The 16,480-nt window shown below is 40.2% G+C and overlaps 1 protein-coding gene across 30 annotated transcripts in view; it reads right to left on the reverse strand.

Annotated features, from left to right (window-relative positions):
* Positions 1 to 2,730: 2,730 nt before the first annotated feature.
* rimbp2a (RIMS binding protein 2a) overlaps positions 2,731 to 16,480 on the reverse strand; it is an 85,482-nt gene continuing 71,732 nt past the window's right edge. For 27 of the 30 annotated variants that reach the window (XM_078955763.1, XM_078955767.1, XM_078955761.1 and 24 more), the window contains 6 exons: positions 14,761 to 14,930; positions 10,546 to 10,714; positions 9,818 to 9,918; positions 9,504 to 9,575; positions 8,670 to 8,834; positions 2,731 to 5,290 (listed from right to left, as the gene is read on the reverse strand). In XM_078955763.1, coding sequence (XP_078811889.1) covers positions 5,063 to 5,290; positions 8,670 to 8,834; positions 9,504 to 9,575; positions 9,818 to 9,918; positions 10,546 to 10,714; positions 14,761 to 14,930 — 905 coding nt within the window. In that variant the 3' untranslated portion in view covers positions 2,731 to 5,062. Of the gene's footprint in view, positions 5,291 to 7,183; positions 8,835 to 9,503; positions 9,576 to 9,817; positions 9,919 to 10,545; positions 10,715 to 14,760; positions 14,931 to 16,480 lie in introns of those variants that run through there. The other 3 variants (XM_078955770.1, XM_078955768.1, XM_078955772.1) reach the window with 2 other exon arrangements.

A 16,480-nucleotide genomic window follows, 5' to 3' on the forward strand; every position in this document is an offset into this window, starting at 1 on the left:
TTCCCCACTTCGGCGAGTCTCAGCCAAAGATGGATCACCGGGGTGAGGCCTTTTTCTCTTTCTCCCTTCTCTGATGGTGACAAATGAAAGCTGGTCGCAGAATACGGCCGAGCATCCGTTTCCGAGCCCTGTGGGATGTCCCCGGGGAACAACGGCCCATGTGATGTTTCCTCCCCCCCACCAGCAGGCTCTCCCCTCGAGGGTGTTTGGCAGAACAGGTAAGATGCTCGCCCCTCACCTCCTGCCGCGAAACACATTACAGCTGGAGGGGATGGATGGACTGAGCCATTCTGTCTTATTGAGCTTCTTTATTGATACCTTTTAGAGCCAAAGCTCCACAAAACCTCTCATGCATCCAATGCAGTTGGATGCTTTTCATGCATCCAAAACTACAGTAGTTCCCCATAAAATGTAGAAATGGTGTTCCAGCTGTGAAAAGCCCATATTTTTAGAATATTCAGACATGCTTAATTAAGTAGAGGGCAGGTACAGTTCACATGCTCACGCAGTGGAAGGGAAGAGGGTTCAGCTGACTCGCATTGGCCCAGGAGGCTCAAAGTTGGTTAATTGAACCCTTTGTGATGCAGACAAGGGCGTTCAGCACACCTGCTAAATAAAGATGGTTTCAAACTTTAACACTGAAGGAATACAAAAAGAAAAAGGTCCCTCAACGCATCAAAAGACAAATTAGAACATTTGATGTAAAAGTTCCCTGCTGTGAATTTTTTGGTGCGGGAGGGTCAAATGGTTGAAAAAAGGTTCAACTGGAGGATTTGTAGAGATGAATGTCCCCACATGCCTCCCTCTGGTGGTGTGGCAAGCAGAACAAAAAGCGAGTGACAGAGAGGTAAAAACTAGTGAAAATTTTAAACCGACGCTCAGGGACGCCTGAGAATGAAGACAATAAAGAGAATATGAGTAATGGAGAGGTGGATGGGAGGAGAAAAAAAACAAAGTGGAGGTTTTAAATGAGGATGGACAGAAAAGGACAACAAAAACATTTTCTTCACCAATTCAATTTCCCTTCCTCTTTACCTCACTGTGACCAGAATTGAGTACTGCTGAGAGGCTGCAGCTTTTTCTCCACTGGTCATTGAAGCTGTTTCAATCAACATTCAGTCTAAACAAAAGACTCAAAGCAAATGTTTACTGCATGTGGGGAAAGGCAGAAAACTATGAAAACAGATGAGGGAAGTCACTAGCAGACTTCTTCAGTTCATCACTGTGGATTTTTTAAAATTCATTATTAAAAGCTCGTCTCCATCAAGACTATGTAAATACAAAGCTGAGGGACCTTTACCTTTGCCACTGCTTGAATTACCTGACTGGAACACTGTCCTCTCATCCTGACAGCTTCAGACTATAATTCACTGCTGCCCCCCTGAGGAGGATAGTAGAACAGCAAGAAAAGCAGGCTCGTTCACCTATGAAGAGTTTAACACATTTTGACCGTTTTATAATTTTAAAAGAAATACTTCTAAAATTAGTGTAACAAATTGATCTGTTTTCAATAAAAAGCCTAAATGAAACCACAGCGTGTTTCGTATTTGTCCCCATTTACAAATGCTGATAAGTTGATCTTGATCCAGATTTGTTTTATTGGAGACATCCATTTTCTTAACCTGCTGTTTCCTTTTTAGAGATGTGGGCTGCAGGATATACTTTTGAGCAAAGGTGGGGTACTTCCTGAACAGATCATCAGTCTGTCACAGGGCCACACACTCACATGCACACAGGAGTTCCCTAGAGTCACAAATTAACCCGTTGATCGTGTTATTTTGGACTGAAGGAGGGAGCTGCAGTACCTGGAGAAAACCCATGTATGCATGAGGAAAACATGCAAACTCCCCACAGAAAGGTCCCAGCCTGGATTTCAGCCAGGAACTTCTGACTGTGCTGACCACAGTGCTGCCCACGGGGAGCCAATAAATGTTTAATGCACCAATGACACATACTATCACCTCAGATTTGTCTCAGTTCAACTTCAGTTCTTTTTTTTTATGTCAAAGAAAAATATAAAAATGTCCTATTGACCTCCTGGTGCAGTCCTGACTATAGATGCTCCTGACTGGAAATAAGTCTTACTGTTCATTAGGGTTGATTTGTCGTGTTTAGGGCGCCCTCTAGTGGTTACGCATGACCCTGAGAATAAAAAAAAGTTTGTGGTATCTGCATTTTTGTTTTTTTAACCCTAGTGCTATCTTATGACCCCACCCTCATGTGTTCTCCCTACCATGACAAAGGTGGATAAAAGTGAAGAGGATTTCATGTAATCCATGGACACCAGTGAAGATCACAAATCATTAAAGAAAAAAGGTTCCGCGCACTGTCTAGTGGGTCTAGATAACCCAACTCCCAACATTAAAGTGTCTAGGATAGCACAAGGGTTAAAGATTAATACCTGGTTTCGTCTATCTTGAAAAACCAAGATAGAGCTGCTCTCCGAAACACATAGAAACTTGCCTTGAAGAAGCACTGAACTACTTTTATTAGAGCAGACAATTGATGAAAATAATCAGATCAGATATACTCAACTAATTTTCTGCACTTCTGATTATTTCCTATACAGTAGAAACAAAAAAATGACATGATGTTGACTTGACTCTCGTATTTATCATCCTGAGGAGTTTTGTTCAAAAACGGTGTAAGTTTTCTTAGCCATCCCATCGTTGACGTCCTTCTGAATTTTAAATTTTTTGGATTAAAGAAGAAAACGAAAACGTGTTCATGGATTTTTCTAAAAAATATCAAATTTAATTTGATTACAAAAGTTCGGTATTTTCACATGCACACTCACAAATAGTTACAGTAATCATCTTAAATTATCATACAATGGTGAGTCTTTTCTATGTTTTTTTTTTCTTTTCCTTTTCTTAATCTTTGATTCAGAAAGGAAGCACATGTGGTGGACTGACACATCTGATCTGAAAGGACACCATGAATGCTCACGGAGAGGAAATCTCAGTGCACTAAAATAAAAAGGCGTTCAGAAAGTCAAGTAGAAACGTTTAGAAAATGTCTACAAATGGATTAAAGTACAAAAGAGCTAGAAGGAGAGACACTACATCCAGTTACAGGTGAAGGATTTGGTTTTGAGGACACCAGTTTTGTAATAAACAATATACGACATATGAAATGACAGCAAAGTGTAAAGAAGCAACTTTTTCCAGAATTTTGCCACTTTTTATGAGCAAACATGTCAAACATGTCGATTCAAAATTGGAACCCTGTTTCACACCAAAAAACAGTTTGATCCTCTTTTAAGTGCAACCTCACAAAAAGACCAGATACATGGAAAAGAAAAAACATTTCAAAATCATCAGAAACTGAAATGAAATGTATTAAAGCTATGTTAGATGCAGGTATTTTAGCTCTAGATCACTTCCAATAGTCTCAGTTCACAAATGTGTTGCATGCAGAGTCACAATTTCTAGAACCTTTTTTAACTCCATCCTAAAATAAGAGAATCGCTGCAGGAAATGAAGTCAGGCTCAGTTTGTTTTTTGCCCTCAAAAAAAGTAAAGGAGAAAGAAATTATCGTAATTTTTCCTCTTCATTTCAAGGTTTTTTTTTTAATGAATTTGATTGCTTTGACTTTGTTTTAATAAAAAGTCAGGAATTCATTTATGACAGAAGAAGCACTTAAATTCTATTTGTTAATTCTGATTATTAATATACAGAAAATAAACTCATGTGAAACCATTTTGCTGAAATGTGAAGCAGCTTACAAAAATCAGTTGGAGCTTTTCAGCATCAATTTGTCAATATTTCAATTACAGAAGTGTGACATAAAAAAGAGGTCAGATAACAGAGTCCTATGTAATGATCACACATAAATAAGCCTTTAACACTCACTAAATGTGTACATAGCAGTCCTTGTGTACTTTTAAGTGCAAGCAGAACTCAAATTCAAGCAATAATTCTCCACAAACAAAAATCAGACAACAATGCAGGCGTTGACATTTTGATTAATAGATTTTTAGGCTTCTTTGTGTTCCATATATGCATGAGGCAACAAAAACAAAACGTTGCAATGGCAATGGAAGTAAGTAGCAGCACGTCACAACAGATCACAAGACCGTTATTTCTATGACCTCTCTCTTTTACAAAAAAGAAAGAAAAAATCAGACAAAAAAAGTGGATTAAAAATAAAGTGCAAATCAATAATGCACCACACACTGCCATACATTTGCACAGGCACGCAAACTTCTCTTTTTTTATTTTATTTTGTTTAAATCAGTCATCAGACAAAACACCCACTTTTGTGCAACAGGAAGATAGACACAAAAATTTGGCTCAAACTAGGCGTTTCATGACAGCCAAGACAACAAATGTTACTGACTTGATTCTTCAAGGTGACAAGGCTAGTTAGCAATGTCGTTGTTCAAATTTATAAAAGGCCACTGAGTCTGCAAAGCTTTAATGCCCCAATCCGGAATGGTAAAACTCTTAGCTTCTTAACAGTAGCATCTAATTTGTCTCTATTCTCCCTACAGATGCTACCACCAACCCAACAGTATTGCACTGAAAAAGATTCATTTAGCAGCCAAGTGTTGCTTTATAGAATGCAACATAACAGTGTAGCCTATTGTTTTGCAGAGGATAACAACACCTCCATGAAAATGCAGGAAAAAAGCTTTTGAAAAACAGAAATTCATCTTTACAACTGCCCTGCTTTAAATATTTGTCTCTTTTTTGCCCTATAATAAAGAAAATATGAAAGATCCTGTCATGAAAATCCTAGTTTTTGTTTGCTTTTTTCATTTAAAATAACTTTATTTAAAATAGATCACAGTAATATATATGTTTGAGTTTGAAAGTCTTGATTTTGGCACAGCACTATACAAAACATATGTGATTTGTATCTGTTGATGACCACACAGATGCAGGTTACAGAGAATTGCCGGTTCTAACCATTCAGCTGGCTGACTACGCTGATCCTGGACGTGTTGAACTCACCAAATTCAGAAGACAAAGCTCCTGTCCTCAATCAGGGGTTGTTAAATCAGAATTCAATGTAATAGATGGCAAGTAACGTACGTTTCTTTTAACTTGTACGTTTTTATTTCACTGGGGAGAGCCTCTTCAGCAGTTTCTTTCCCTTGGAAAGAAGACCCTTCTTCTTCTTGTTTGCCAGATCTTGGGAGTCCCTGGGGTCCCGTGGGATATGGGAACTCCTCGAGGGGCTGAGGGGTCTCATGGTCCCGGGGAGGAGAGGGCGAATGATGGGAGACGGTGCCCGGACGGGGATAGAGATGTTGTTGGCTGTGTCGTTGGTTTCTGGGGCGGCCTGGGAAGAAAAATGACGGGGAGGCATGCAGGCGGGAGGAAGCACATTACAAAGGAAGCAACACTTGAATGTTTCAACGCAACGCTGCTCCTAAAATTCACCAAAAGGAAAAAGTAAAAGCCCCCCAAAAAATGTCTGCATAACCTCTGATCCAGAGAGAATTCTGTGATGTGCAAATGAAAAGGAAAAGAAAAAAAGGAAGCAAAAACATTGTGATATTTTTTTTAGTTTGTTTGTTCTAGATTCTGGCTTGGGGCATGTTTACTGCTGTTGCATCTATCCTTTTTAGTATCAGGCTTTTGGGAATTTGGAAAAACATCTAAAGTGGAGGTAAAAATAGAAAAAAATCTAATTCCAAGTCAGTAGATATTTTTTAAACCTATAAGCATTCATATAATGTTTGATACACTGATTTCAGAGACCCCCATCTCATTAGAAAGATCCGAAGTTTTCTTAAAAATTGGTTATATGAATATAGTTTGGCCCATGTCTTCTGCCCCGTAGTTCACTATCCTACCACTAGGGGCTGTAGAAGGGCTTTTCTTACTCATTTAAAATGGCTGCTTCCTTGAAATCTCAAAATCACTTGTGGCTGGAAAGTTTTGATTATTTTTAAAACTTTATGGTAAGAAAAATTCCTCTATTTGGTATAGATTTCTTAAACGACTTTTTGCTGTGGAAAAATGCAAAAATTTTTAATTCTTTATTATACAGTTACACCATGTTAAAAACGTGTGGACCAAATTTGATACAGTGAATAAATAAGGTGCTTTTTTCCTGAACACTCATGTCAATGTTTTGCATCTAACACAAACAACTTGTTCACAACTGAAACTATCTTTATCTCATTAGATAGTTTTTTTTTTAAATTATATTTATTTTTTGTGAATTTCATCAAAGTGATTAAAAAACATCTTAATTCCCTTAAAAAATGTTTTTTTTTTATCATTTCTCTGATGCAGTGGGCTTCAGAGAGTTAATTGTCTGATGCAAACAAGTTTGTCTGTGTTCAGATCACTAATGTAAATATGAAAAATGGAGTTTGACTAAAATAGGCGAGACCTTGTCAGAAACCCTGATTCTTTGACTGGCAGAATAAAATGACCAAAAGCAGCATGTGCAAAGTTTTCATCCCCTGTGATATAATGTGGTCCTTCACCAACACTGCTGAATGCTGGCTTTTGTTCTGATATCAAGGCAAATCAATGAATGTAAGCAATAACTTTTAAAGAAGATAATCCGGACAAGACGAAGTAACAAATGCCTTAAGATCAGTTTTTACAAGAGTTTTTGGTTTCTTCTTTTATGCCATGTACAGTTTTTAGTCACTCACTTAAATGTCATCTTTAGGATAATTTTCTTAGTTTGAAAGTTTTAACTTTCTGGTAAAACTTTGTTAAAGTGACGTCCAAGTCCCAAAACTGGAGAGAAGCCTTATTCCAGACTTTGGCATTTCTGGATGAAGCGCTTTACTTTGAAAATGGCTTCTAGAAACATTTTTGTATTTTATTCCTCTCTTTTAACTGTTAAAAGAAAAACTTTTTTTTACTTTGTATTAAAACTTTATGACCATATTTTGGAAAAATATTTTTAAATAGCTAAAATTTTAGCTCTTTACTTAAAAAAGAAAAGAAGAACAGAAAACACATTTTTGAGAGGTTTCTTAATATTTAAATTTGGCCTAGATTGTTACAGTGACTAATTCAAAAAAACAAAGAGATCATAAAAATAATCCTTTAATCTATATTTTTGTAATTGCAGATTATTAGATTTAACTTTCAGATTTAGATTTTCATTTTTAGTAGAGCTAAGATTGTGGCTCTATCTGTTGGTGTGATTGTTTTGAACACTGATTATCCAGAGCAAAATAGCACCACCATGAACCCCCTACCGTTTTTCTTTGACAAACTGAAAAATAGTTTTAATTAAAGTAACAAAATAATAACATCAGTGTAACTTTAAGTATATTGTTTCCGTGTTTTTTGTTTACCACAGTCAGACACAGATTGCATAGAAAAGATTCACAAAAGAGTAGAAAGCCATCAAAGTGGGAACACCACAGAAGCAAAGAAATCCACTGTCAGGAGGCCACGAGGGAACATAGACTCAGTACAATCATATGCAGTACAACACCCAGGGACACAACTGCAGATTCCAGGCTTCTTTTCTAAAGCAGAACTCATCTAATCTGTTGGTTTTCACATAAAAGTTAGGTCCAGATCAAAATGATTGGTGATAAAATTGAAAGTTTGACAAAGAGCGAAGCGGGGATTGCAGCAGATTTGACTGATCAGAATCAGAAAACAAGTTTTTGTATTAAACTGCAGTGCCAAGCGGCACAGAGAGTCTTCTTGTTACCACACACTGAGTGCTTTAGAGCTGCGAGTCTGGTATCTCGAGTTGCCAACTTACAGTACAAGGCAGACAGAGCCATTTATGATGTGAAATGAACAATCTCCTTCTGTTTGTTTGTTTGTTTTTGTTTTGCCAAGCGGGTGAGGAAAAGCCAAAAAGATTTTAAAAAAAAAAGGAAATCAGATGTGGCAGCATCGTCACCGCGGAGACAACCCACACCACTATGACAACTGAAAACACCAACAACACACATGAACACAAAAAAGAACGTTTTTTTTTTGTTTTTTTTTATCCAATATTGTTTCTTCTGATTCTTTATTGTTCCATTGTAACATTACAGAACGGATGTTTCACTCCGGAGGTTAGTGTTGTCGTTGGGATTCGGAGCAAACAACACATCCTCTGTCAACGGGACTGGAAATAGATCTTGTGTTTGGGTAGTATACACAAAGAAACAAAGCCTCCTTAAGTAAATACATAACTATAAAATGTATCAAGATAGAAAAAACATGCTTTTTTTTTCCTTTTGTACTTTTCATTTCAAAGATTTTTTTCAGTGCTATTGGATAGCAATTTTCATGTGTTGTCATAAAGCACTTTTTTATTTATTTATACACAATACGCATGATTAAAGTTTGTGTTTCGGTGCAAAGAGGTACCAAATTACTTTGTGTCAAGAATGAGCCTTTTTACAAGTCCTCCTTAACTGGTGTTACATGCATGAACCTCCTGCAGAGCTCCCACAGTCTATCCTCTTTGTCCATGTCAGGCTTTGCTTCTTCCTTTCTCTGAGACCAAGAAAGGTCCTAACACAGGATTGTTTCCCCTTTTTCTTTCTTTCTTTTCCCAAAGGGTGAGGGGGTTGTTAGTCTGTATAGAGTCACCACTGTCACCACATGGACAAACACACACAATGAACAGCACATAGACTGCAAGTGGAGGAAGCGAGAAACGGAAATCAAGAGAGAGGACGGAGGATGGATGAACACAGGGTCTAGCGCTGAGAGCGGCGAGGATGATGTACCCGTTTTCCCTCCGGTACAGTGGTGGCAGAGTTGGTGTTGGAGCGGTTGGTGGGCCCTTCCTGGGGGTGTTGGGATGGTGTATCAGTGAGATACACCTCCACGTCGTCAGGCACTTCTTCCAAAAAGTTAGAGGGAACCAATCCACGATGGCCATTGAGCTCCCCCTGATGACAGCAGAGGACAGCAGAGGTGACTGATACATCAAAGATTGGGGCTCTAAAAGTGCAAAACTACAGCCGGTTTCCTGTCTCTGAATGTAATGACAGTGGTCCCTCATTTATTGCAGGAGTTACATTTTAAAAATAACAGGTGAAATCTGCGGAGTAGCATTGGCTTTAAACCCCTCGCTATACACTTTATACATTTTTCTCAGACAGGCGTGAACCTTTTCACAATTTTCTCTCTAGTCACAACTTCCTTGTACAATGGACAATGACAATAAAGCAAATTTAATCTAATTGCATGATCTGTTGCATTTAGGCCAAACCATGCTTATGTCTGCTTTTAACACACTGTTTTTCAGCAACCCTACAAGCAAATGTCCAAAATATATTGTGTGTTTGATAAATTTAGCTTTAAAGAACAATAAGATACTTTAAGCTAAGATGTAAGAAAAGCTTTTAATGTCTTTTTTACTTAAAAGTTTGCTTATTTTTGGCAAGATGCTGGAATCTCTGGTAAAATTGATCCAATCTTGATGATTGTGAATATTGTTTCTATTAAAACTACACTTGTCTGTCAAATGCCACTTGTAAGACACTTGAATACAAAGAAGGAAAGGCAGCCAATACAGACTTCAAGATCTGAGTATGTTTGTTACGCAGGGCACTCACATAATAAAACCCATCTTCATCAATGTCTCCAAACACAGCAATGATGTCACCGGCACAGAACGTCAGCTCAGCCTGTAAGAAAATGACACAGTTTGCGTTTCCACAAGTGTTTCTTCTTGATACAGTCAACGCCACCTATGCTAAAATATTGAGCGTATTCTCACAAAAAGAAAATTTTTAACTAAATGTTTACTGGTAGTTTTATTCTAAAATACACAGATTTCATTTTAAAAAAGCAAAGTTAGCATTTTAAAGGTTAAATACTTGAAATGGTTAAACAGTAATAAGATTGTTTCCTTCACAATAGGTGATACCTCAACATCAACGTTGGGGGAGCTCTCCCTGGGGTCATAGTCATACAGAGCCACCATCCTCCTCGAAGCTTGATCTCGACGAAGGCCTCGCCTGTTCTGCTCTACAAGTGGTCATTTACGACAAGACGTATTTCAGTATTCACACTGTGGTTAAGAAAAAAGCACCCCCAATTTTCTCTGCAGTGTTTTAAATGTTAAGAAATATCGATCATTCTTAATTTGAATGATCACAACGTGTCAAGAATTATTAAACAAAAACATCAGCCATGACTTTAGAAAGCAACTATTGTTTTTGTTTTTGTGCAGGAAAAGGCTTTGTTAACCCCACACACAAAGAAAAAAAGCTTACTTAAATTTAAAAAAAAAGCCAGTTGCCAGTAATGTTTACAGAATTCTCAAAACATAATGTTAGATTTGGGTTTTCAGAGCCAGCACCACTAGTAAAACAGAAACCCTTTTTTTTAAAAAAATCGATATCTACATTTGTTTAGGTTAAAAGTAGTTAAGAGACATATTTCATTTTTTTTAATCCCCAAACATATTAGGTTTCTTGAATGTTTTATCAAAAAACAGGCTTATTCATGAGTACCTTTGAGTATTCTTTACAGCTCGACAGGTGAAACAACTTAATAAACTGACTTTTGTTCAAATATTTAAGAATTATTTTTTTGTTTCTGTCTGATTCCAATAAGCACAACTTGTATGCATGTAAATAACACGTGCAGTACCTATTCTGTCCACTGGGGTGCAAAGAGGCAGAAAGCCCTGTTTGATGAGCTCCTCCATGGTCTCGTCATCATCGGCTCGGATCTCTGACACCATGTTACAAGGAATCAGACCCATTCTGCCTCTTATTTCTCCTCTGTAAAAGCCGTCAGTGTCTTTATCACCATAAACCTGGGGGGGTAAAAAGAGTGAGAAAGCAACATTGGAGTTTCTTCAAGCTTCTTCCTTTGATAGCATAGTTTTAAGTTATCACATGCAAATAAAATCATTGAAATATTAAATACTTAGTACTCTTATTGAAGTCTATATAATATTAGGACCAGAGCACTCCAGGAGGGTCAAACCTCCTGTTTTATTCACCAAAACCATTCATCACTTGTATATCATTTGTGGTTTATTTAACATTTTCTTTCAGTTTTGAACATGACAAACAAGACCATTTAGGTATTTCATTCAAGCTGAGTGTTTAAAATTATACAAATAATGGCGCCGCGGATGGCTGCCTCGGTGCTGTGCTCTCTCGCACTTATCACTTTTTTTCCTTTTAGCGTTGCTCTCTGCTCTCCCACTGCGGTTACATTCAGCAGAGAAGAGCTTTTGCACATCCGGGAGTCCAGTGCCGGACTTTTTAATCCTGTTTTCACTCATACGGATAGTTTTTTGGAGATCCTGATCGGAGGCGCAGCAGCCCTGTGTGGAATTAGGAAACGGCGTCAACGCGGTAAGCGGGCAGGCGCGCTAGTCAAGCGGAGGCAGCGTGGCTTACGCACCGCTCTACCAGCCATACACCTAGGAAACGTCCGCTCTCTGGCCAACAAAGTGGATGAACTGCTGCTTCTCCTAAACAAAAACTCGGATTTTCGCTGCTCCTCCGCCCTGTGCTTTACTGAAACCTGGCTCAGTGAACAGATCCCGGACAGCGCACTTCACCTGCCGGGCTTCCAGCTGCACCGCGCGGACCGCAACACCGCGCTGTCGGGGAAATCAAAGGGAGGCGGAACGTGCTTCTATATAAACGAAGGTTGGTGCACAGATGTCACTGTGCTAAAGAAGACATGCAGCCCGCACTTGGAGTCTTTTTTCATAAACTGTAGACCATTCTATTCTCCGCGGGAGTTTTCCTCGTTCGTGCTGGTCGGTGTTTACATTCCACCACAGGCGTGCGTAACGGAGGCGTTACAGCAACTCGCTGACCAGATCACAGAGGTTGAAAGAAACCACCCCGACTCTCTGGTGATTACACTCGGGGATTTCAACAGAGCAAACCTCAAGGCTGAAATACCCAAATACAAACAGCACGTGACTTGCCCCACCAGAGGCTTGAACATTTTGGACCACTGCTACACAACAATAACGGACGCATATCACTCTGTTTCCCGCGCTGCCCTGGGACTCTCCGACCACTGCCTAGTCTATCTTATCCCAACCTATAGGCAAAAGCTGAAATCAGCTAAGCCCATAGTGAAGACTGGGAAGAGATGGTCAGATGAGTCAAAGTTGCAACTGCAAGCCTGCTTTGACTGCACTGATTGGAGCGTCTTCGAGGCTGCTGCCTCAGACCTGGATGAACTCACTGACACTGTCACATCCTACATCAGTTTCTGTGAGGACATGTGTGTGGAGACTAAAACCTTCTGCACATTCAACAACAACAAACCATGGTTCACTGCTAAACTGAGGCAACTACGTCAGGACAAAGAAGAGGCCTACAGGAGTGGAGATCGGGACCGGTATAAACAGGCTAGAAACAAGCTAACAAAGGAGATCAAGGCTGCAAAGAGGTCCTTCACTGCAAAGCTGACGGACCAGTTTTCTGCCAACGACTCCTCTGCAGTTTGGAAAGGCCTGCAGACCATCACCAACTACCGGAGACCATCCCCCCGCCCCTCAGACAGTTACCACCTGGCTGAGGAGCTTAACGACTTCTACTCAAGGTTTGAAAGAACATCACCTTCCCCCTCAGCCACCATCTCCATCACACAGGATCTACCCGCAATCCCAACCTCCCCCACACCTGCCCCCTCATCCGCACTGACGATCTGTGAACGAGATGTGCGTCAACAGTTCCAGAAGCAGAAGATCAGGAAGGCTCCAGGACCCGATGGAGTCTCTCCCTCCTGCCTGAAAGTCTGTGCTGACCAGCTAGCTCCCATCTTCACCAGGATCTTCAACAGCTCCCTGGAGATGTGTGTGGTACCTGCATGCCTCAAACTCTCCACCATCATTCCAGTCCCCAAGAAGTCCCCAGTCACAGGACTAAATGACTACAGACCAGTCGCCCTGACCTCGGTAGTCATGAAATCCTTCGAACGACTGGTGCTGAACCACCTGAAGGTCATCACAGAGCCTCTGCTAGACCCCCTGCAGTTTGCCTACAGAGCAAACAGGTCAGGGGACGACGCAGTCAACATGGCTCTCCACTACATCCTGCACCACCTGGACTCTGCAGACACCTACGCACGGGTCCTATTCGTGGACTATAGCTCTGCATTTAATACCATCGTCCCAGAGCTCCTCCACCAGAAGTTGTCCCAGCTCGCCGTGCCTCTCCCCACCTGTCAGTGGATCATCAGTTTCCTCACCGACAGGAGGCAGCAGGTAAAACTGGGTCGCTTCACATCCAGCACCCGGATCCTGAACACTGGCGCCCCCCAGGGGTGTGTTCTCTCCCCTCTGCTCTTCTCCCTCTACACCAATGACTGCAGATCAGGAGCCCCCTCTGTGAAACTCTTGAAGTTTGCAGACGACACCACAGTCATTGGGCTCATCCGGGACGGTGATGAGACTGCGTATAGAGGAGAAGTGGAGCGGCTAGTCCTCTGGAGCAGCCAGAACCACCTGGAGCTGAACCCACTCAAAACAGTGGAGATGACAGTGGACTTCAGGAGGAACCCCTCCACTCCCCCCCCACTCACAATTCTCAACAGCACTGTCCCTTCAACAGACTCACACAGGTTCCTGGGGTCCACCATCTCACGGGACCTTAAGTGGACCGCTCACATTGACTCACTCCGGAAAAAGGCTCAGCAGAGGTTGTACTTCCTGCGACAACTCAAGAAGTTCAACCTGCCTCAGGAGCTGCTGACCATTTTCTACACTGCAATAATCCAGTCTGTCCTGACCACATCCATCACGGTCTGGTTTGGTTCAGCTACCAGACACGACAGAAACAGACTTCAGAGAATCATCAGATCTGCTGAGAGGATTATTGGTACCAGCCTTCTCCCCATTCAGGACCTGTACCGATCCCGTGCCAGGAAGCGGGCTGGCAGGATCGTAAAAGACCCCTCCCATCCTGGACACTGCCTTTTTAGCCTCCTCCCGTCAGGGCGACGCTTTAGGACACTGCGAACCAAAACCACTCGCCACAAAGACAGCTTCTTCCCCCGAGCTGTCACTCTTATGAACACCTGACTCCAGACTACTCAAGGACACTGTACAATCACATAAACTGTCCAACTGGAATTACTGCTGCTGCATTTTTCATTTTTTATTTTTTATCTTTTTGTCTTGTTATTTCAATCTATTTCCTTATTCAGTTATGTTTATTTATTCATACAGCTACCTTACACTTACCTTCTTTTATATTATTTATCCCTTTATTACTAGATTATTAAATTTTGTGTTGCCTGAATGCTTTCAAAGGACTTAAGTTAGCATAGAAACATTTGGAACTGACTTATGATAACATTATACCACTGCGAACTGTCTGTATGACACCAGGGTGAGCAAATGCTCATAGTTAACGCTGGAGCTCTAAGTTAAACCACACAGACTGAGGTATGGAGCACACATAGTAAAAACTATCCATGCTCCAGCTCAAGAGGGAACTACACATCTTCACAATAAAATAGCAAAAAGTGAAAGAAGAGTTTTGGTCATCGAAGTGTGGAAGATTCTATTGGTTTTAGTGATCCCTTATTGCAGCTCGTGTGCAAAACAGCACTCCTTGTTAGCTCTTTCCATTTAAAACTACTATAAACAAGCGCAACAGTAAGACAATGTGTTTTTGTTTTAAACTATTATGAAGAGACTGTAGTCTAGACTCCTGATTTAGTATTTCATGACAGAAACCCACAAATAATGAACATATTTCACTTCTATAGTAGCATTATCTTGCAAGTTTTAATGATTCTGTAGATTCTGTAGCTTATTTGAGGATGTTTTCTCTCCCCCTGTCACAGTCACATCTATGGATCACATAAAGAGAAACTCACCCTTATAATCTGTCCCTCTTTGAATGGGAGTTCTTCATCAGCTGCATCTGGGTTGGGGGACATGGACAGAGGATCGTAGTCAAAGAGAGCCACAAAGATCCGAAAGGGCTCCTCAGGCTCCGATTCCTCATAGTACGTGGGAGATCGGCGGTCCCGATCCCTGTAGCCATCTTAAACACCAGAAAGAAACACAAAACAACAGCTCATAAAATTCCATAAGGTTTCATTTGAACTAAGACATTGACAAATGCGATTAAAGCTGCAAAATAGGCGCATTGTTGGACATTTTGTGCCGTCTTTATTCAACGAGCTGAGATGCATGGTAAAACACAAAGAACATATGGAGAAGACTGTAAAGCACTGACTGTGAGATCTAAGGCTACACAGTCAGTGTGTATCAAGTATTTTCTTCAAGTTTATATATTTATATTTCAGCCATGCTTCAGTCAGAAGAACTCAGAAAGATTCTCTGACTTCAGAACTCTGATTCATCCATGCAACACATGAGTGATTTGACTCATACTTGTGCCTGTGAGCATGCAGAAAGAACCTCTGAACTTTAGTTGAAACATCTTTACAGCACACAAACATGCATCCACAACTACGGCCACACATACAGGGTCCAAGTCATGTTGTGGGATTTTTCTTTTCTTCGTTTTTTGGTCAGCTTAGTTTAGAGATAAATGAGGATCACTGTATGGTACAATACACGGACAAAAGTGATTCATGGACATAGAACAGCAATGAACAAAATTCTGTTGCGTGTTCTATAGAATAGCCTTTTAACATAAACCCTGTGTTAATATAACACTAAAATTTCTCATTTATTTCCAAGCTCCGTACATTAGGCGTGACAAATTGATGAAAAAAAACTTTTATCAAATTGACAGCTTTTCTGTTGGTTTTATCTCCATAGCAACCATTTTATTTTTTTGTCGCCTGAGGGTGACAAACAGATCTATGTGATTTTAAGAAGAATCGACAGAAGTAAATTTTGGGATTTTCTCGGCAAAGATGGTTTTCTGTTGAGCACGCGTTCATTCCTAATATGTTCAAATCATGTGTTATATCATTCCGTTTAGCTTGAGCCAAACAAAACGATATAACAATCTTCCAGTAAGAAAAAGTGCGAGTGATAGGGAAGACTACTTTCACGGGTTTGCCATGCTAACATATTTTCCCAAGTCATTTTCCAATAATGCTTGAGGAGTTGGGAGGCGATAGGTTGAAATCCCTAGGAGGAGTGTACATTTGTGGAAGATACTAAAGGTGAATTATTTTTTTTAATTGAAAATGGCAGCCTCTTCCCAAAATCAAAGGTCGACGTAACTTTGGTTGTAAACTTAACCTTGTGGCGGGTGTAAAATGTTAAAAAATGTAAAATTTTATGATCTTTTGGACAAAAGTTTTCTTTTACCGTATAGTGGAAAAATTGCAAAATTTCACACTTGTAGGTCCTGTGACCATCACATAACGATTTCAAAACTTCCCATGAATATTATCGACTCCTGTGGTTCCGTTAGAGGATATTGAACTTTTTTTTTAGCCCCATAAGATCTTGACCCCTTGCGTTTTGTTGACAGTTTCAGCCACTGTGATGTCATCATTTTTGGTGGGGGGTCATTCACTATGCCAAAGATTAATTTTTCCTGGGAACTAGTTGCGTGCAAATTTTAGTGAATATTTGAGTATCTAGCAGGATCGAAACGCTCATTAAGAA

The sequence above is a fragment of the Oryzias latipes genome, chromosome 12, assembly GCF_053564925.1.
Source record: "Oryzias latipes strain Hd-rR chromosome 12, Olatipes_Hd-rR_3.1".
NCBI lineage: Eukaryota > Metazoa > Chordata > Actinopteri > Beloniformes > Adrianichthyidae > Oryzias > Oryzias latipes.